Genomic DNA, 23,454 nt, shown 5'->3' with positions numbered 1-23,454 from the left:
TTTTTTGTCTCTCAAGAAGAGTAGGAGACAAGCTATAGATCTGTATATACCCTCTTCATAACATACAAAATGCTCATTAATATTATTGCAGACCTTATAGAAACCTTGAATTTGAATGAGGTAAAGGAATATGCAGGATTTAAAACTGGATATTAACCAGTTGCAAGCCTTGAACAAAATACAAAATGGAGCCATGTGCATGAATTATAACTCTTCCAGGAGTCCATATATTGTGAGAATCCTTTTGACTCAGTTTCAGCCGTCAAGATTCATATGATATGATGTCCTTCCTAGTCAAAAGATGAAAGTGAACCCAGTAATTGAGAAAAGGAAGTAAGACAGAGTTGCAGTCTATCCCCCACATCATTCAATCTCCATTTTATTTAATTTGTACTTGAGTCAATATCTCGTTATTCAAACTACATAAGCTCAGCAACCTAACTGCCAGGAAACAGAGATGAGAGTCACACCTCGTCAATGACAAGTGGATTTGAATATGACAGGAATTACTGCTGCCAGTGAATGCAGGTCTATCTCAAACAGTTTCCAAGTGAGTAATACAAACCAAACTGCATGCAATGGACACCTGGAATCCTGTATTTTGCAAATGTCCACTGCTCACAGTGGCACATAAATTTGTGAATCTTTTCAAGCTGATGCTTTCTAACGTTTCCCAAGCTACATTAACTTCATCAGATTTTTTTACAGTTATCCTCATTGACTGGCATATGGGCATTAGTTAAAGTGTATTTATTTGCACATTTAAGAGAAATTATCATTAGTCTATTGTGGGTTTTACCTCTGTTATTGAGTTTAAAATATTTTTGGAGACTACAAAAGCAACTCCTAGATGTAGCACATTATGAAGTATTCTTTTATCAGTTTTACTTTTAAAAAGACAATAATTGCCGAAATCCACAGCGTTATTGTCCATCATTCGTGTTTCTTGAAGTGCCAAAATTATAACCTTCTGTTCTTTTAATGTATCTCCCAAATTATGAAGTTCACACTGGTTACAAAAGTGTTTGTATGTTATGTGTTTGCAAAAAAGTATTTGTTTTGATTTTAAATTGCCCAGAGGACTCTGACTTCCTTCACTGAATCACATTGCATTTTAACCTGGCCGCCCCAGAATCCGAAAGACCAGTTGCGCAAGTAATACTGGTGTCGCATTGACCGTCTGGGATAATATTGTGATTATCAAAATGCTACATGATGATTGTACCTGGAATCAGGTGAGAGCGAGTAGAGTCATTGAGTGAACTCAGAATGTTAAGACTGGAAGGGTTAGTTCCAGAATATGAATTTCAGCCACACCAGTGGTGAACAGACACTGACCACTTCACCGCTTGTCACAAGACAAATACAAAGTCAATTTGGTTTTGTTTTCCCCATTAGGTTCTTCCACTCTCTCTGCCGTTGGGAGTTGGGATTCCTCTTCCACCTTTGAGACTGTTGAGCAGGCTTCACCTGTAATCCTACGCTGGGGGCCCCACAGGGTGATGCCATCTGGAGCCAGATGGACCCAGGTTTTTTTTATGAGGTGTTACGCCTCCCCCCTTCTCCTTCCTCACCACTTGCGAGATGAGGCCCTGGGCCTGGAACCCGCAGTGGCCATAATAATTATACACACAAGTTTCCTGTTCTTCTGCTGATATTTGTTGGCCTTCTGCAGCTGTTGTTAACCCTGATGTACTTCAGCCTGACACTACTCAAAGTTGCAGTTAATCCGGTCCAGAATTGTTCCCTGATCAGCAGCCGTATGGGCCAATTCACTGAAGACACGATTCAGTTCTGGAATAAACTCCACAACTGCCTGAACTTATTTTTCTCTCTGCTCCACCACCCTGGTGTTCTTTTCTTCCAGTAGTAACAGCTGTGTCTGTGATGCTGCACGTGACCCAGCCATAGCACCAGAAGACCCAAACCATCTGTCCATGTGGTCGATGTCTGAGTCTACTTCCCAGTCATCTACACTTGTGAGTGTTGCAGACCCTGGTAGCGTTCATGGTTCATCTGGGATCTCAAGAGGAGAGGCCACAAGCTGACGAGAACACTCTTCATGAGAATCTAGTTTCTTCAGATAATTTGTCTGCGTTGGAATGTTACATAAACGTCTAACAGAGCAGACACAAGAGTGGACACCACACTGTGAGAAAGGCAGCCAGGACGATCTGCCCCCCCACCCCCCCCACCCCCCCTCTCCCCCCTCAATCTTTTCTCCACCACACTGTTGGTGGACCTGCTGCAGCAAGTGCTGGGCAGTGCCGAATATCCTGGGTATGTCCTGTGTCAGTGCCTGAACACCTTGTTCCTCCTCTGAAGAGTCATCCAGTGTTGGATGATGTAGGTGACATGAATGAAGGGATTCCAGCTCTTTCACTTTCAACTGCAGTCTTGATAATGTGTACTGTGCTTCTTCCAGAACATCTGCCCACATTGATGGCTGATTACCACTACCACAGATGTTCCCAGCATTTTGTCACAATTCCAGACCACCTGACTCTGTATCGGAAGCCCCACAAACCAACATTGTCTGCTCCAATACATGCTGTTTGGAACAAAAATGCTGTTCATAACAATAATGCTGACTGTGCATAGCATTGTTGCGCATCAAAATAAAACATCTGTTAAACTTCTTGTCGTCATTTTGTTTTGTTACTTTCAGTTCATGTCTCAACAATTTATTTACATTTTATGATTACAACCATGTCATTATGGTTTATGATAAATATTAAATACATAAGAGTTCTTTAAAAAGTGGTTACCATATTTTAGGACTATAAGATGATACCAACTATAAGATGCATCTTAATTTTTAAGCAGTTTTTTTTCTTAAAATACAACATTCTTAAGGTTTCTATTATTAGACTGTTAAGACGGACAAAAAAATTCTTAGTTTATAAAACTGAATTGACCTTTAAAATCACTGAAAAATCTTCATCCAAACTTTCTTCTTCTTCTTCTTTTTATTTTTCATCATCATTGTTGATCTCTTCATGTACAAGATGGTCTTCGCTGCCATTGAGAGCTTTCCTTAAGCTGCACTTCTTGGAAGATTTGACAGCTATGTCTTCTCTCACTCTAGACCATGACTGCTTTATCCACTGACACACTTGTTTGACTGTAGGTCGTTTTAAAGCTCTCTTCAGCATGAATTCATGCTGGGTTTAATCCATCATCCATGTGTTCCATTCCTCTCCCATATACACTTTAAATGTTTATTTATCTAGGCATCAACAGGTTGTAATTGTGAAGTAATTACTTCTAGAATAACATCTACATTTACATCATACTCCATAAGCCAGCTAATGTTGTGTGACGGAGGATACTTTCAGTACCACTAACTGATCCCTCCAAATCTGTTCCACTCACAAATAGTGCATGGGAAGAATAACTGCCGGTAAGCCTCTGTATTGGCTCTAATTTCTCAAATTTTCTCCTCGTGGTCAATATGTGAGATGTACGTAGGAGGAAGTAATAAGTTGTCCGACTCCTCCTGAAAAGTGCTGTCCTGAAATTTCAATAGTAAATCTCTCCATGGTGCATAATGCCTCTCTTGTAATGTCTGCCAATGGAGTTTGTTTAGCATTTCTGTAAAGCTCTCTCGCCAGCTAAATGATCCATTGATGAAATGCGCCACTCTTCATTGGATCTTGTCTATCTACTCTATCAGTCCTACCTGATAGGGGCCCCAGATAGATGAACAATACTCAAGAATCAGGTGAACAAGTGCCTTATAAGCCACTTCTTTCATGGATGAATTACATTTCCTTAAGATTCTTTTGACGTACCTGAGTCTGGTGTCTGATTTTCCCACTATAACAGCAAGCTCTGTATTTCCCTGTTTCAGTTTCTCTTTCATAGAATTTTTCAAATGATTACTAAGCTGATCTAGGACAAGAAGAGAACTCCATAATTGCATACCAGTCTTATCCTTCCATCCCTTGTCATGTATGTGAACAACAACACATGACAATATTTCAGAAGGTTTTGGCATTGTTTTGCACTTGAAAATGATCATTGAATTAAGTTTAGTATCGTCAGCACGACATGAAAGGACAACAGTGAAGAGCATTTTTTCATGTCCACTTGTTCTTATAGTTACACTTTTAGTCTTTTGTGGCAAGAGTTCTGTTACTCAGTGTATCAAGTGTCAGAGGAGTTTTGTCGATATTTGCTGTTTGGTTTAGTTTCACACCAGTCTTCTTTTGATGTTGAATAATAAAATGATGGAAAGATAATATTTTCTCTTCATACTATTGTGGCATTTTATGAGATATTTTGGTTTTGGTTCACATGCTAAGTCCATGATGCTTTATAAACCTGTAATACCAAACAACTTCACTCTTAAAGACTGTTAAATTCCACTGTAATGTTAGCTAATGAGTGTTTATTTGAACCATTTTTGTATTAATTCCAGTGCCAGTTTGAAGGTGTCCTCGAATCCATTTCAGTATGTCATCTTTTGGTTTTGCATTAAAGCTTTCTCATTTTTTCCAGTTTTTCTTTACTAGCCAGTCAATTGAGAATGGTTTTTTTTTGTGATAGTGGAGGGCCAAAATGCTTCTCAGTTACTCTGTTTCTAAGTTCTTCTGCATATGCTATTACTTTCAGTTTACAGTCCACATGATATGAATACCTTTTACTTTTTCCATTTATAAAATGAGTTACTAACAAAAATATTGTACTGTTACAGGTAACGGAAATTCCTTTCAATTCAAGTCATTGGCACCACAGGTAGCAATGATACATCATAGGCTAGACAGTGTTCTAGGTTTGTGATGGCAGGGCAGGAGGAAGACAGTGTTAGCAAGCTTACGGATCCCCGCAACTCATTTTCATCACCTTGGTGAACTGCTGCTGTCAGTTGAATCCAGCATTGTCAGATAGAGATAGGTTTCCTGTGGCATCAAATAAATGGCCATTTTTAAGAATGGCAGGAATTTTAAATCAAACACTAGACAGTTTTATATTAATTTTGGCTATAAGATACACTTGAATATTGGAGGCAAGTTTTCGGGGAGGGGGGGGGGGGGGGGGGGGGGAAAGAATGCATCATATAGTCCATAAAATATGGTACATGATTTCATAGACATATACTAGTGAATACCCATTGTAGTTGGAAATGAAGTCCCATGGTACAATTAGTGGCACTGCATAGCATGACCACAGCATCAAGAATTGGCAAAAAGGTGACTACGAGGAAATATTTGAGGTAAATGATATTTTAAACAGCATCAGTGTGACAGATCACTTCATGAAGTAGGAACCCTCACTAAGGCACACACCAAGCACTCAACTTATTTTCCTTGGTTGCACTCTCAATTTTTGGATTTCACAATTTTGTATGGAAAACTGAAAAGTTAATGGAATATGTAGCTTAATAAACAACACTAAGAAGCTAACTATGAAAAGAAACAGCACTTTAAAGTTCTACAGTATGAGTAAATTTATACTGGGCTAGAGTATAGGTCCTCACAAGCAAGTACAAAAGTTGAGTGCAAGCCTCCTAAATGTGACTTCTTCAGTCAGTTGTGGAGGTGGCAAATAAGGAATGGCACAAAAATTAAGGTATATAGCAGGTATTCAACATTTACAGCTTAAATAAAAAACTTAGAATATTCTCAAAATTTGGAGAATCTCACATAGAATGGATGAATGATTACTAAAACAAATCTATAGGAATAAGGAGGAGGAGGAGGATATTAGTGTTTAACGTCCCGTCGACAATGAGGTCATTAGAGACGGAGCGCAAGCTCGGGTGAGGGAAGGATGGGGAAGGAAATCGGCCGTGCCCTTTCAAAGGAACCATCCCGGCATTTGCCTGAAGCGATTTAGGGAAATCACGGAAAACCTAAATCAGGATGGCCGGAGACGGGATTGAACCGTCGTCCTCCCGAATGCGAGTCCAGAGTGCTAACCACTGCGCCACCTCGCTCTGTCAGGAATAAGCCTAAATGTTTCCATAGAGTAGGCAGAACAAAGAGATGTGAAAAGATCAGATCTGAATATTCAGTAGTCTGAAGGGTCTACACCTTTCCTCATGAAAAGGCATGAAAAATGTTTATATGAAACTCAAAAGACAAAAGACATTAACAATAAAATAATAAAATGTAAGAATCCTCCAGTTGTACATCTAGAGGGTTTCATTCTTGCCAGCATGTAAGTTTTTCTTTTTTTTAATATCACATTCAATCAACTTGTGACTTATTATGCAAAACAGCATCACAGATGTTAGTTCCAGGCAGAGTGAGCTTTCTTGTACAGTGAGTGCTTTAAAAAGAAATTATATGAAAAATTATCTTTGAAATGGTACTCACAATCCATTATTATTGTAAACCACTAACAATGAGTTCTTAATTACTTCCAAGTAGGATGTCAATTCACTACACATATTACACTCATAATCAGGGCCAAAAATTTTGGTTTTTGTCTCTTAAGTACCACATTTCTGTGGCACCTCGCACAAGCTCAAAAAAATCTTTAGAAGAGTAATACAACATTCTATACTTCATAGTATGCTATGAAGAACTGACTTATCAACAATGGGAACTGTAATGATCAGTGGAGGCTTGAGTCATCCAACAATCAATTGGGAAAATTACAGTTTTGTTAGTGCTGGGCATGATAAGACGTCCCGTAAAACTTTACAAAATGCCTTCTCTGAAAACTACGTAGAACAGATAATAAGGAACCCCACTCAGGATGGAAATATATTGGACCTAATGGCAACAAATAGACCTGACCTCTTTGATGATCTCCATATCAAAACTTGTATCAGTGACCATAACACGGTTGTGGCAACAATGATTACCAAAGTACAAAGGGCAACTAAATCAAGAAGAAAGACATATACGATCAGTAAACTACATAACAAATCAGCAGTGTCATATCTCAATGTGGAACTTGAAACTGTGAGCACAGGGCAGGAGCACATAGAGGAGTTCTGGCTCAAGCTTAAAAGAATAGTTGACTAAGCACTGGATAGATACGTAGCCAGTATATTAGTTCATAATGGGAGGGGACCTTCATGGTATTCAATCACTGTATGGAAACTCCTAAAGAAACAGAGATTACTGCATAACAGATGTAAAACAAAGTGTATGGCTATAGAGAGATAGACACTGTATTCAACAAATTTGGGTGTCAAGAGAGCAGTGCTTGATGCCAACAATGACTACCACAGCAGAATATTGTCCAGTGATCTTTCACAGAACCAAAAGAAATTCTGGACATATGTAAAGGCTGTTAGTGGCACAAAAGTTAGTGCCCAGTCTCTAACAAATGAGATAGGAACTGAAACTGAGGGTAGCAAAGCAAAAGCTGAAATGCTTAACTGCATTTTTAAATGTTTCTTTACAAATGAATACCCAGGAGAGTTGCCCCAATTTAATCCTTGCCAGGATACAAAATGTAGACTGGCTATGGCAAGGATAGCTTTTCTGAAGAAGAGAAATTTGTTAACATTGAATATAGATTTGAGTGTCTGGAAGTCCTTTCTGAAAGTATTTGTATGGAGTGTAGCCATCTATGGAAGTGAGACATGGATGATAAGTAGTTTAGACAAGAAGAGAACAGAAGCTTTCAAAATGCAGTGCTACAGAAGTATGCTGAAGATTAGATGGGTTGATCACGTAACTAATGAGGAGGTACTGAGTAGAGTTGGGGAGAAAAGGAGTTTGTGGCACAACTTGACTAGAAGAAGAGATCAGCTGATAGGATATGTTCTGAGGCACCAAGAGATCACCAATTTAGTACTGGAGGGAAGTGTGGAGCGTAAAAATTGTAGAGGGAGACCAAGAGATGAATATACTAAGCAGATTCAGAAGGATGTAGGTTGCAGTAGTTACTCGGGGATGAAGAAGCTTGCACAGGATAGAGTAGCATGGACAACTGCACCACACCAGTCTCTGGACTGAAGACAACAACAACAACAACAACAACAACAACCCCCTGAAAGATGAGTGAAGTAAGTGTTAATGTCAGTGGTGTTGAAAAACAGCTGAAATCGTTAAAACTGAACAAAGCTCCAGGCCCTGATGCTATACCTGCCAGATTCTATACCAAATTTCTGGCTGAGTTAGCCCTTCTTCTAACTATAATCTATCATAGACACCTTGAACAAAAAATCATGCCCAGTTCTTAGAAAAATGCACAGGTTACACTCATCTAAAAGAAGGGTAGTAGAAGTGATACACAAAACTACTGTCCAATATCCTTGACATCAATTTGTTGTAAAATCTTAGAATAAATTCTGAGCTCAAACATAATGAGGTATCTTGAACAGAATGATCTCCTCAAAGTCAAGCAGCATGGATTTCAAAAACACTGATCATGTGAAATCCAACTATCACTTTTCTCACAAGACATGCTGAAAGCTTTGGATCAAGTCAAACAAGAAGATGCAGTATTTCTTCATTTCCAAAAAGCATATGACTCAGTCCCACGTTTAAACTTACTGTCAAAAGTATGACCATATGGGGTATAATGTGAAATTTGTGACTGGATTGAAGATTGTTTGGCAGGGAGACACAGCACATTATCTTGGATGCAGAGTCATCATCAGATGTAGAAGTAACTTTGGGTGTGCCCCAGGGAAGTGTGCTGCGACCCTTGCTGTTCATGCTGTAAATTAATGACCTTGCAGACAATATTAATAGTAAAATCAGGCTTTTTGCGGATGATGCAGTTATCTATAATGAAGTACTATCTGAGAGACACTGCATAAATATTCAACGTGTTGCAAATACTGGCAACTTGCTCTAAATGTTTAAAAATGTAAAATTTTGCACTTCACAAAATGAAAATACTTAGTGTCTTATGGCTATAATATTAAAGAGTCACTGTTGGAACTGGCCAACTCATACAAATACCTGCGTGTAACATTTTTTAGGGATACAAAGTGGAATGATCACATAGGTTCAGTCTTGTGTAAAGCAGATGGTAGACTTCGGTTTATTGGTAGGATACTGGGGAAGCGCTCTTAGTCTAGAAAGGAGGTTGCTCACAAATCACTCATTTGATTGGTTCTAGAATATTGCTTGAGTGTGTTGGACCTGTACTAAACAGGATATAGAATATATACTGATAAAGGTAGCACGAATGGTGACAGGTTGGTTTAATCTGTGGAAGAGTGTAACAGAGTTTCTGAATGACCTGAACTGGGAGACTCTTGAAGACAGACATACAGTATCCCGAGAAAGTCTATTAACAAAGTTTCAAGAACTGGCTTTAAGTGATTACTCTAGGAATATAATACAACCCCATATGTATCACTCACACGGAGATCATCAGGATAATATTAGAATAATTACTGCACGCACAGAGGCATTCGAACAATCATTCCTCTCATGCTCCATATGTGAATGGAACAGGAAGAAACTCAAATAACTGGTTCAATGGGACATACCCTCTGGCATGCACTTCTCGGTGGTTTGCAGAGTATATATGTGGATGTAGATGTAGAACAACAGTCATATTAAAAATTACCAAATATGCCCAAACAACATTCAGACAAAATGGCTCCAATAAATAGGTCACACAAATTGTAATATAAACAGACCAACTATATACAAGCAAATTAGGAGCATATCATCATTTAAAGTGGGTCTTGAACCCTGTCTGTTAGAGAAAACACACCATAGTGTAAACAAATACTGTGTACCACAAAAATTTAAAGAGTCTATTTAAATACTAAATTTGCTTAAATATTCACATAAATGTAAATATATATAAATATATGATCATAATAGAGGGAAACATTCCACGTGGGAAAAATATATCTAAAAACAAAGATGATGTGACTTACCAAACGAAAGCTCTGGCAGGTTGATAGACACACAAACAAACACAAACATACACACAAAATTCAAGCTTTCGCAACCAACGGTTGCTTCATTAGGAAAGAGGGAAGGAGAGGGAAAGATGAAAGGATGTGGGTTTTAAGGGAGAGAGTAAGGAGTCCTTCCAATCCCGGGAGCGGAAAGACTCACCTTAGGGGGGAAAAAGGACAGGTATACACTCGCACACACACACACACACACACATATCCATCCGCACATACACAGTCACAAGGAGACATTTGTAAACGCTATATATATATATATATATATATATATATATATATATATATATATATATATATATATATATATATATATATATATATATATATATATATATAACAAAGATGAGGTGACTTACCGAACAAAAGCGCTGGCAGGTCGATAGACACACAAACAAACACAAACATACACACAAAATTCAAGCTTTCGCAACAAACTGTTGCCTCATCAGGAAAGAGGGAAGGAGAGGGGAAGACGAAAGGAAGTGGGTTTTAATGGAGAGGGTAAGGAGTCATTCCAATCCCGGGAGCGGAAAGACTTACCTTAGTAAGTCCTTTTTCCCCCTAAGGTAAGTCTTTCCGCTCCCGGGATTGGAATGACTCCTTACCCTCTCCCTTAAAACCCACTTCCTTTCGTCTTCCCCTCTCCTTCCCTCTTTCCTGATGAGGCAACAGTTTGTTGCGAAAGCTTGAATTTTGTGTGTATGTTTGTGTTTGTTTGTGTGTCTATCGACCTGCCAGCGCTTTTGTTCGGTAAGTCACCTCATCTTTGTTTTTATATATAATAATTTTTCCCACGTGGAATGTTTCCATCTATTTTTTATATATATATATATATATATATATATATATATATATATATATATATATATATATATATCACTATTGTCTGTTTAAATGGTTGTTGTATGTTTAAATATGAGTAAAATCAAGCTGGCCTATCATCAACTCACAACATACCATCCCATTAATTGATGACTCTCATCAAGTCAACATGTTCATAATATTAGGCTATAAATTAAATTGTCTAAGACTGGATCATGTATCACTGTAAAATAACTAATTAAATATATCAACGCATGTACAATATAATATTTCAGATTCACCCAAGAATATATACCTTAATCAGTTTTAGTACAGACTTCATTTGATCTGTACCAAGAAGCAGATATTTCTCCTGGTGCCAGAAAGATAATCGGAAATCTTTATCATTGCTAATGGATTTGGGAACTGCATACCACTTCTGCAATCAACAATAAAAAATAAAGATGAGCTGATTCATATGTAATAGTAAGGTATGTAGCATTATAAACATAACAAAATGTTACATAAATAGGAACTGTTTCCAGAAACTATCGTAGTAATTGTTTCTTAGTAACACACAATAACAAAAAAATATTCTATGCATTATCCTTCTCAGTTGTGATTAGTAGACTAGTTATGAAGAATAATGCCACTTAATTACAGAACTACATGTAATGATACTAAAGAAAACACAAAAGAATAATAATATTAACATTAATGAAATTAACAAAAATTTCATTTACCTCTCACACACACACACACACACACACACACACACACACACACACACACATTGTTAACCACCTCGGGCACAATAGAGGATTTGTGGTTCTGTAAGATTTTCACTATACTGAATGGTATGAAGTGCCGCCATGTGCACTGAATTTATTTTGAGCTCTGTATTCTATTTTTTCATCTCATGTTACTATTATCTTATTATATAAAAACTTTTGTTGGTCATTAAAAATTATCAAACATTTATGTAGGTCTCCAAAAATTCATGCATCTACAGCTGCAAGTACTTTGGTGTTTTCTCCAAATTTTGCCATTAATATCCGTGTTCAGACAATAACCTCCTCTAATTTTATTGAACATATATGTGAGAAAAGGAAAATTTTTGAACCTTTTTGGGAGCTACTGACGTCTGTGCATAAAATATTTTACAGTAAAACGATGGCTGTGACGTACAGTTGTGTATTCTATAAAACTTGTCTGTGATACACGGTCTGGAAAATCGTTTTACCATAACTGCAGTAGGGAGGAACTTAGGTGATTAGTGCAATATTTTAGTCTTTTTCTGCTCATTGGCCTGTTTGATCTAAGGAAGAGTTTATACCTCACAATTGCAACATAACTGATACAAAATTGACTGATGTAACACAACATTGTGTTTGTGTATATTATAACTATCATATCTTATTCCACTTTGTTTCCTCCTTCAGTTGTTGCTGTTGTTGTTGTTGTGGTCTTCAGTCCAGAGACTGGTTTGATGCAGCCCTCCATGTTACTCTATCCTGCGCAAACTTCTTCATCTCCAAGTAACCATACAGTAAAGTTGCATGCTCTTGGGAAAAATTATGGCTGTAGTTTCCCCTTGCTTTCAGCCATTCGCAGTACCAGCACAGCAATGCCGTTTTGGTCAATGTTATAAGGCCATATCAGTCAGTCATCCAGACTGTTGCCCCTGCAACTACTGAAAAAGCTGCTGCCCCTCTTCAGGAACCACATGTTTGTATGGCCTCTCAACAGATACCCCTCTGTTGTCGTTGCACCTATGGTACGGATATCTGTATCACTGAGGCATGCAAGCCTCCCCACAGGCGGCAAGGTCCATGGTGCATGGGGGAAAGATATATTGTATCCATTTGTCATAAAATTCCCATATTTAAATGTTCATTACGTGAGTCTGTTAGCAAGTATAACCTTGAAAAAAGAACAGTTTGAGACAAATAACGGAAAATCCAGGATGGAATAATGACAATGTTATGAGAAGGATAGACTGCTACTCACCATATAGTGATGTTGAGTCACAGACAGGCACAACAAAAAGACTGTTACACAAGTAAGCTTCCAGCCAGAAAGCCTTCTTCTGAAATAGTAAACTCACACACACACACACACACACACACACACACACACACACACACACACACACACACATTCATGCAAACAATGCAAACACAACTCACACACACTTGATCATTGTCTCTGGCTGTTGACGCCACACTCAGTGGCCAAAGACAGGGGTCTTGTGTGTGTGAATTGTGTTTGCATGAAAGCGAGTGTATTGACTATTTCAGAAGAAGGCCTTTTGGCTGAAAGCTTAACTGTTTAGCAGTCTTTTGTTGTGCCTGTCTGCAACTCAAAATTTCCGCTTTAAGAAGAGTAGCGATCTATCCTTTTCATAACATTTAACAGTTTCAGAAACAAATTTCTGAATAACCTTAAGGAATCAGTAAATATTATTGCAGTGTTTTCTCTCATTATAAAACAAATCTCTTTTTTGACCATTGAAGATTTAGTTCTTATGGGAAATTTCTAATCCTTGTAACAGATCAAGAAATAAAAAAAGAATCAGCAGGTTAATTTCACGATACGCCCTAGTTGTTATGCAAATGGTGTGCTGGGGAAACTACTGAGAGTCACTTATCACACATACTAACGCTATCTCACGTACTATCGTCTCCCTTGGATACTATCCTCTCCATTGGATTCTATCCTCTCCCTCCAATACTTTCCCACTTCTCCTGGAAGAGGAACTGAACTGTGAGTGGCAAATCAGTAAGAGATCTAAGGGTCTTTCACAGGAGAAGAATGGACCAAGGAGAACTTGACACAAATCACTCATCCCACTTTACAAAAAAATTGAGCTGCTGTCTCCAACTGAAAATAAAACTGCAGCACACTTCACCTTTAGGAAAGTCTACTGAGTCTCTTAATTATCAGCAGTTTAAATGTAGGACAGATAATGGTAACACACAGAGAAATAGCAGCAAGGGAGGAGAAGGATCACTTTGTGCAATCAGTGAGTATGCCAAAGGAGCTCATTCCATATGTTGAAGAGTTGTTTTGGCAGTTATTACGAGAGCATGGTGCAACTACTTGCAGACTGAGATGCGCTTGTGTAGTGTTGTAAATATTGATGGTAACACTGATGTCATTCCTACCTGAGTGACATCAAACAAACATTAAAAAATTTATAATTCAATAATAAATAATTTCAAAGATTATAATTCAATGTACTTGCATCAGAATTATTTAAAAACATCCTGACAATTTTGTTGTTGTTGTATACATATTTTATGAGACTGTGACAATGCAACAATGTACTTCTCTAATGATCTGGAGTTTTGCACTGCTGATTACTGTGATTTTTAACCTGCCAGCCAGTGATTACAAGAAGATAGGATCTGCGTTGTCAAAAGCCTTGTTGTACCTTATTGTAGTAATTAAATACAACACATAAGAGAAATTTTGTAACTGAGCTCTGTGACTAAAGTAATATAAATGTCTAATGAGCCTTGTGAGCTGATGGATGAGGAAAATGATCTTTTCATACTGATGTTATTCTGTTGTACATATCAGAGAACAGTACATTGATGTAACATGCAGTAAGGACATTACAATTCAAGAAAATTTTAGTGAGCCTTCAGAAATGGTGGGTGGGGAATATGGTCCTGTCATAATGATGTTATTTGTATTTTACACATTCAAAGGTAAATTGATGTAATATGCAACCAATAAATTACAATATAAGAAGGTTTCTTGGAAAGAAAATATTATAGTATTCAGTGAATTTATTTGTTTGTAATTGTGAGTACGAAATTACTGATAATCTTCTGTGGAAAGAAAAGTAACAAAAATATAAATAAATAAATGTGAGATTAAGAGGAAACAACACAAACATCTATTCTACCAACCAATGGTTGTCATCTCTGACTTAATAACTAAGAATTTTGTTTTTTTACTGTCAATGATTAATCTCATAATGGTCTCTTCTTTTTGACATTTAATCATTACAAGAAACTTTATTTGATGAGAAACATTATTCAAAATGAAAAGAAAGACAAAACTGCTACCAGTTATTACTCTATTATATTGCTGCTAAATGAAAGAAAAATATGCTAAACTCTCAATAAAAATCAAAACCATTGAAGGACACCCCTTCATGTCATCATTTTACAGGATGATTAAAAAGAGGACACGGAAACAGAAGAAAACAAAATCAGTAATTGGAGGAAGACCAAGTCATAGTGTATTTTATGGATTCTGAGGAAATTATTGCATTCACAAACATTTTCTTTGTGGTACAGGTTAAAACTTTGAGAAATGAGTGGACATTATTATTCTGGCCACTGAAATAGCTGTATGTGGAGTGTATGAAGTAAAACCATCACCTACAACAATCAAGAATAATTTTTAACTGCTGCCAATGGAGAGCAGCCACGATGATTGGGGGCCACAGTTTTTCTGCCTTTGTTGTTAAGACCACAAAGATCTAATTCAAAAACACTGTGAGTCATTTTCAAAACAGCATTGCAAAAATAATGTGATACTGACAGCTGCTATAGGTGGTGCAATAATTTAAGCAAATGTGTTTGTGACCTATTTAAATGTTATCTTCTCAATTGAAAAGCATATGTCAGATTTTATTGTGGTTTTGCAGTGTGACAAGATATTGAAGTGAAATCTTAGTTTCTTCCAGTGCATACAATGTTCAAATAACTTACAGGAATGCAGCCAGGTGACATCAAAATATCAGCAGTTGTTGATGGCATCACCCAATGCTTTCCACTTAGTTATTTGAACAAGTTATTGGAGCTTTACCACTGCAGGTGAGGAAATGTAGTTCCAATTTAATATTTGTTAAAGTGGTTTTTTATGTATCCAAATCATTTTAGTTACGTGTTATTAAATTAAATGAAACATATACTTTGTAAATCTCTTGATTGTATTTTGTTTAATTTTATTGTAAATGAGAACAGCTCACTGTAGTAATAAAATAAATGAAAAAAGATTGTGTATCTGCAGTATAATATGTTATCCTGAAACACTTCACTTTTTGATTTGTCATTATGAAGAACACACACACACACACACACACACACACACACACACACTGAAATTACATGATACATTACATACATAATAACAATACCTGTGCTGGAAGTATAAATAAATTATAATGCATTGAGAACACTCCCACGCAATTATACTTTATCTTATGACAATGAAGTGATTTTATCTCTTGGAAGTATTTATATCTTGATGCATTACTTGCTAAAAGGAAATATTAAAAAGAAAAGGGAGTAAATGAATCATTATGACTCGCTCAAGAAGCACACCGATAATCCTCAAAAAACTGTGACAACACATTACCAAAACTGAGAATAAACATCGTCATTTACATAAGACACTCAGCTGACTAAAGGGAATCAGTTTTTCTCTTATGCCAGTAAATGAACCGCAACTAAAAGAAAATAACTGTTTCATGTTCCAAAGTCTGATAATTAATGTGTCCTAAGCACTGGTGAAAATTATTTTTCTGAGTGCGACAGCAAATTCTGAAACCAAATTTTCATAAAACAGGCATAATCCCATTTCTGGTTACACGATTACAATTATAGAAAAAAATGGAGATCCAAGGGTCAAGAAATAAGCACTGATCTAGTCAACTTTGATGGAGGTTGCTGAGGTTTACGTCACAACCACGTTTATTATTTGTGCAAATCCAAGATTTTAACTGAAAGTGTTGCCGTTGCAGGAATCTGTGAGCAAATGCATGAGATATGCAGTGATAGCTGATGGTAACAGCCAGATTCTGACTGCTGTCTAAACGACCACCTACAATATACTAGACCAGCGAGTTCAACTGATACTGACAGAAGGATGTTCCAGGGTCACAGAGAAGAGTCTGAGCAGTTCGCATTTCTAAAAGTAGTGAGGTCATTCTGCTGTAGGTAACTTAAGAGTTTAGATTAAAATAATTATCACCACAGAAGGAAGTTTGAGGTATATGGCATACTTTTGGCATTAAGAAACATGTTTTAATCTCTCACATATGTTTGAAAGAACATCATACCTGTTTGAAAGAACAGACACTACATATATATAAATGGTCTCTTCATGGTGGATGCATACTAGGCTCGAACACTTACAGGAATTGATGAAATATTGTGAGTAATGATAATAATCGGCAGGGGCACTGCTTAGTAGTACATGGATAAGTTGAAAATTTGGGTCTGACAGGAGACATGCTAGGTAGTCTGTGCAGCTGCAATGACCAGTGTTCGGATTGCTTTGTGGTAAGAGCATCCGCCCAGTAAGCAGGAGACCTGGCTTTTAATCCCAATCCAGCACAAATTTTTAGCTTCCCTCAGTCATTTAAATCAGTGCCTACTCACGGCCAATCCTGTAATTCCTTTGTGTTTTAATTTTAATATTGAAATCCGATCACAAATAACAAAATAAATTTTTTTTGTGTGATGTAATTTCAGACTTTTTTCTTCACTTCTACTGCACAAACCTTGATTCTTGCCAAATTTTGCGATTCTAGGGAAGTACTCTATAGATTTTGATGAGTGAGACTGTGACAATCAAAACACACAAAATAAATTGTCAAATCTTTCAACTGCATTGACTTAGAAGCTTACATTTATTACACTGCCAAGGGACCATAGTGAATAGAAAGTCAGGAAAAAAGAATTAGTGATTTCATTACAAACCTACAGTTTTCAGATCTTTTGTTTGGCTGTACAGTGAAATCCCGATGCTGCCAATTTCATCATCCTAGGGCAACGGGAAGTATCCTATAGGTTTTGATAAGTGGGTATACAAGTGTCAAAATATGTGACATAAATGGCTGTATCTTTTGATTACACAGACTTGTGTGCTCTGATAAGTCAAATATTCTTTATCGTTTGTAATTGTCTGGTACCAATACTGCAATGGGTTGTAAACGGCATGGAAAGCTTTAAGACTGACTACAATAACAGCATTTCATCTTCTTTCACCCCAACCCACCTCCAATAAGGACAAAGAAGTCTTATCATCTGGATGCAATGTACAAATTATGTGTTTTGGTTGGTTGATTTGGGGGAGGGGACTAAACAGCAAGGTAACCAGTCCCATTGCATTAGGGAAGGATAGAGAAGAAAGATGGCCATTCTCTTTCAAAGGAATCATTCCAGCATTTGCCTGAAGTGAATTAGCAAAATCACAGAAAACCTAAATCAGGATGGCCGCATGCGGGTTTCAACCGTTGTCCTTCCAAATATGAGTCCAGTTTGTTAACCACTGTACCAACTTGCTCATTACAAATTAAGTAAACATATACATTACTTGTAATGGTTGCTTCCTAAATTAAATCATAAACTGCCAAAATTGTATTGATACTGCCAGAGGGACACTAAAATTGTTTGTGGACAAAGTGTTAATGAAACAAGTATTAGTACACATATAAGTGAATTTTCTGATATTTACAAATGAGATGAACATCATAGTTAAATATATGAACAATAATGCTAAATTAGGAAAGGAACTTCACAACATATACATAAATGTAGACACTTTGGTGTGCAGAAATGGGAGAAAATGCCTAATCAAATTCTATTATTTTAAAAATATGACCAGAACAGTAAGATTAATGTTATGACGTGTATACCAGTAAAAGAGGTGTCACTGCATGTAATGTGACGCTGTGAGTGGCTATGACTGTATTGACACACGTAACATGCGATGCATTGGATTCATTGTCATTGATCGTGTTCCATACAGTCCTGACTTTGCACCATTTGATTTTCATCTGTTTTCAAAGCTTAAAGAACACCTTTGAAGACTTCACTTTGATAGTGATGAAGTGGTGCAAGCAGAGATGAGGTTGTGGCTCAGTGAACAAAGTCAATCATTCTACAGTGACAGTATCAACAAACTGGTCTCTCATTTGGAGAAATGTGTTTCTCACCCAGGAAACTATGTTGAGCAATGAATATGTAGACATGGGAAATAAAGATGTAGAATGTTAATGAAATTTGTTTTATTTACAGAAAACTTTAAATCTAGAACAGCCACAGTGAAAATAATATGTAATTGATTGACCATTCATACAGTATAACACTGGTGCTTACATTAAGGTGTTAATGCTATTAACATATAAAACTGAACAAATACTCCAATAGTCTGCAATGTCTGTAAATAAATAAATAACAGCTGTTGCAGACTGTTTGCCTTTTCATTCAGCTTTATATTTTAATAGCTATAACACCTGTATGTAAACTCCTGTGGTATACTGTATGAATGGTCAATCAATTATGTTGTTTTATTTAAAAAGATTTAAGAACTTTCACATCAAAAAATCCAGAGACATTACTTTTCATCACATCCTCATATATTAATAAATAAATGGAAAACTTTTTTAGCAAAAATCTTAAAAAGTTATTGCCTTATTTACTTCAAATGTTTACACGATACTCTTCTAATAAACATTCAGCAGAAACCTGTATATTAGGAAAGTTGTGTTTATGGCTTCCTGGCTTATGATTAGAATACCACTACTACTACTACTACTACTACTACTACTACTTCATCAAGAAGTTTATAAGGCTACTCATTTGCATATTAAAACTATGCAAAATAATGTCACTGACGTTATTATCCTGATATACTTAGCAGTTGGAGAGATCCCTCTCACACCCTTCATACAATGACCCCAATCAATTTACTCATTCAGTTTATGTGAATCAATGTTTCATTTTCAGTAACAATAAAGAAGGCACAAAGTTGGACATTCAAATATGTTGGAATTGATCCATGATCAGAATGTTTTGACAATCGTCAATTGCAAGTGCCCTTTCACTAATAGTTTAGAAAACCAGTTCATATTCTTATCACACAGTATCTAAAAAATGAAAAATATTTCACAGCACCAGCTATGTTGCAACAAGGAGCCTAAATTTGTGTCCTAACACAGTTTGCAGGGATATCCCAGATTAGGACATATATCCAGTTCTCGTACATACTTGTGAAGCACTGCTGGGCTCACAAGTTATATTACAATACCACTTCAGTAGTTTCAGTGCTAACATTTCAACAGAAAACATTTTCACTTTACAACTAATTCTCAGCTATCATTGTACTAATAACTGGGAATGTAATCATTTACACAAAAGGTCACTAAATCTGTAAGGCAATTTTGGAACAACATTTAAGTGCAAATAATTGTATGTACTTTTCGGTGCCAATAACTTTACAAATTTTGTGAAAATAATATTGTAATTACAAATTATGCAAAAGTATATGCGTACTTTCAGAAAGTAAATTGTTCATGCTATGCTTGTTAGCCTTATATTTGAATGCCAACCTTCTAGAGCAAACGGGCATTAAAAACTTAGCCATTTGAGTTAAATGTTATCTATAAAATCCATATAATGGTGACTACAATATCATATGAAGTATGTGCTATGCTTTGAGTTTTGGAGTGCCTCTTCCCAGCAGCTCCCAGTAGAATAGTAACTAAGTAATGCTGATATGACAACTTGCTTCTGTATTAATTACACTCTCTCAGGTTCAGGTACAATAGCACTTAAATGACACTCATGTAAGCATTTGCTTCTGCATACAGTACAATGCTTGGTTACCACTATCCCACATACTGTTACCTTGGCCATGGTGCCCATGCTCCTTAATTTTTGTATACGTGTATAAACTCGTTTATGCTGGCACCAGATCTGAAGGTTGCATAGAATTCAAAGTTTAGCCTTCCAATCCATTGTTGAGTTAAAATTTAGTGGTGTTCTTTTCCTTTAAGGTAATATAAACTATCTTACTGGTGCATAATTTTGCACAATTTTATAAGCCTAAATTGTGGGCTACAACTTACAGAATCTTAGTACATATCTTCTCCTTTCAAGATTATGGAAAATGTGAGTGAAGGTTGAACTTTATAAATAGCACTGCTTTATAGAAAAATATGATAGACTAGTAAGTTGAAATCAAACAAATTGTAGATGAAAGCCCCCCACAAACCAGAGGCCATGTGGATAAGCACACTTCTTCAGAAATGCTCTTCTTGCAACTTCTCGTCTACATTTTATGTCTTCTCTTTTGTGGCTTCATCATTTATTTTACTGCCCAAATAGCAAAACTCATTTATAACTCTTAGTATCTCATTTCCTCAGAGCTGTTATGTTCTTACAATAATAACTGGCAGCATTCAAGCACAATTTTTGTCCTACACAACTTGATAATATATTTTGAGAGATATTGCTCTCATCACCAGGCTGTAAAATTTAGCTCATGGAGTTGAAACGCTAAAATTTCTACCAACACAATTATGGTATTCACACACACACACACACACAATATATATATATATATATATATATATATATATATATATATATATATATATATATATATATATATATAATGGAAGGAAACATTCCACGTGGGAAAAATTATATATAAAAACAAAGATGAGGTGACTTACCAAACAAAAACGCTGGCAGGTTGATAGACACACAAACATACACAAAAAATTCAAGCTTTCGCAACAAATTGTTGCCTCATCAGGAAAGAGGGAAGGAGAGGGGAAGACGAAAGGAAGTGGGTTTTAAAGGAGAGGGTAAGGAGTCATTCCAATCCCGGGAGCGGAAAGACTTACCTTAGGGGGAAAAAAGGACGGGTATACACTCGCACACACGCACATATCCATCCACACATACAGACACAAGCAGACATATTTAAATATGTCTGCTTGTGTCTGTATGTGTGGATGGATATGTGCGTGTGTGCGAGTGTATACCTGTCCTTTTTTCCCCCTAAGGTAAGTCTTTCCGCTCCCGGGATTGGAATGACTCCTTACCCTCTCCTTTAAAACCCACTTCCTTTCGTCTTCCCCTCTCCTTCCCTCTTTCCTGATGAGGCAACAGTTTGTTGCGAAAGCTTGAATTTTGTGTGTATGTTTGTGTTTGTTTGTGTGTCTATCGACTTGCCAGCGCTTTTGTTCGGTAAGTCACCTCATCTTTGTTTTTATATATAATATATATATATATATATATATATATATATGAAAACACATTTGACCTTGGGTCTATGTCTTCTATTACAATCAATGACTGCTGTCATTGGACATTGTCCCAACACATCTGCACACTACACCTGGTCACATCCTGCTGATCTGCTCTTGGAGACCACAGCAGATCACAAAAAATGTACAGGTGTCTTTTTGTTATGCCTCTTGTGCCTGTCTGTGGCTCAAATTCTCCTCTATATGGTGAGTAGCAATCTATCCTTTTCATAACATTTTCATTATTCAGCCAGGATTTTCCATTGTTTGAATAAACACAGTCTGTCAGACTTTGGTATTTGGTATTTGAAATTAGACTCTGTGAAAATAATTTCAACAGAGATTCCGGTTATGCACTCAGCAATGCATGGAAGCGCGAAATTGATATAGAAAGAGCGCAGAGGGAGACTTCTTACATTCCTTGCAGTTCTCCGCCTGTTGAGATGGATGGCGCTGCAAGCAACGCTGGATAAAGCGTGCAAACAAAATCTATGGATATAGAGGCCGCCACCTCAGTAGCATCGGTTTCACCGTGATGTCATCCAGCCAATGAGAAGCCGTCCACTGCTTATAAAAGTGGAAGCCTCACCGGTCCACGACAGTCAGTTTTACCCCTGACGAAGATGACGGAGGTAGTCATCGAAAGCTTGGGATTTTATCCAAATTTGACGCAGCAAGTAAACCGAGAACTTTTTATGCAAGGACTCCAGCGCGAAAGACTTCGTAGTCATATTAGTTTCCTCTACGGGGAGGATGTAGTGCGCAGCGTTCGTCGGCTGGAGAAGCTGTGCTTGAAACAGTCACAGCTGCTGAGTAATCTGGCTTTTCTACAACGTTGTCGTGACAAGGAGGTTGTACCAAATATCGCAGTTGTCAAACATCACATCCGAACTGCTGCAGTGAATATAATATTGCGGAAGACAAGTCATGCGATCGTCAGGGAGAGGATACATCATACGAGGTATGAACTGGATGCCAACGCTCGCTCTTTATATAGTTGCCATCTGTTTTTGTCTGCAGTTTTGTCACCATGGGACTGGGAATGGGTAGACATGACCTTGGCTGCACATCAGCGAGCTAATTTAAGCAAGACAACAGCAAAACAGGCTGATAAATTTGTGCGCCTAAACCAGGGAAAAGGAACTTCTGGGTCCAGCGACGCACATCGCACTGTTATCAACTTCTCCGACAAGGAAATTGACGGCGCCACCATCTCGGTTCTCAGTAAGGGACTGAACTTTTCTCCAGCTCCACAAAAGCTACCAGTGGCCGAGATTATCAGTGGAGTAGAACAAGCGGTTCAGCACCTTCCTCAAGAGGCAGCAGATGAGGTAAGGCTTGCAACTAGTCAGATTTTAGCAACAGCCAAGCCTCCTAAGCCCAATGTGAGCAGAGTGGAGAAACTGGCATTGAAATCGTTGGGGAAGGATGAAGAGTTAGTTGTACTACCAGCCGACAAAGGGAATGCCACAGTTATCCTCAATGCTACCGATTATCATAAGAAAGTGGCCATATTATTGGAAGATGCCACGTACCGTATTCTTAAACGGGATCCCACAGCAGCACTTAGTAGGAGGACAGGGGAGCTACTGAAGAACTCTGGCCTCCCAGAAGAACTAGTCAAGAATCTACGACCAAGAGCACCAAGGCCACTCAGGTTATATGGTCTACCCAAAGTCCATAAGGATGGGGTTCCATTGAGACCTATTGTTAGTGCTATTGGGTCTCCTACATATCG

At 37.3% G+C, this 23,454-nt stretch overlaps 1 protein-coding gene across 1 annotated transcript in view; it reads right to left on the bottom strand.

Annotated features, from left to right (window-relative positions):
* The window catches only part of LOC126475380 (cyclic GMP-AMP synthase-like receptor), a 268,982-nt gene that overhangs the window by 63,657 nt on the left and 181,871 nt on the right, over positions 1-23,454 (bottom strand). The window contains exon 7 of the mRNA XM_050103204.1: positions 10,968-11,090. Within this exon, the coding sequence (XP_049959161.1) occupies positions 10,968-11,090 (123 nt within the window). The remainder of the gene's footprint in view (positions 1-10,967; positions 11,091-23,454) is intronic.

The sequence above is a fragment of the Schistocerca serialis genome, chromosome 4, assembly GCF_023864345.2.
Source record: "Schistocerca serialis cubense isolate TAMUIC-IGC-003099 chromosome 4, iqSchSeri2.2, whole genome shotgun sequence".
Lineage (NCBI taxonomy): Eukaryota > Metazoa > Arthropoda > Insecta > Orthoptera > Acrididae > Schistocerca > Schistocerca serialis.
Note: the sequence above shows the minus strand (reverse complement) of the source record. Positions and strands in the feature narration are given on the sequence as shown.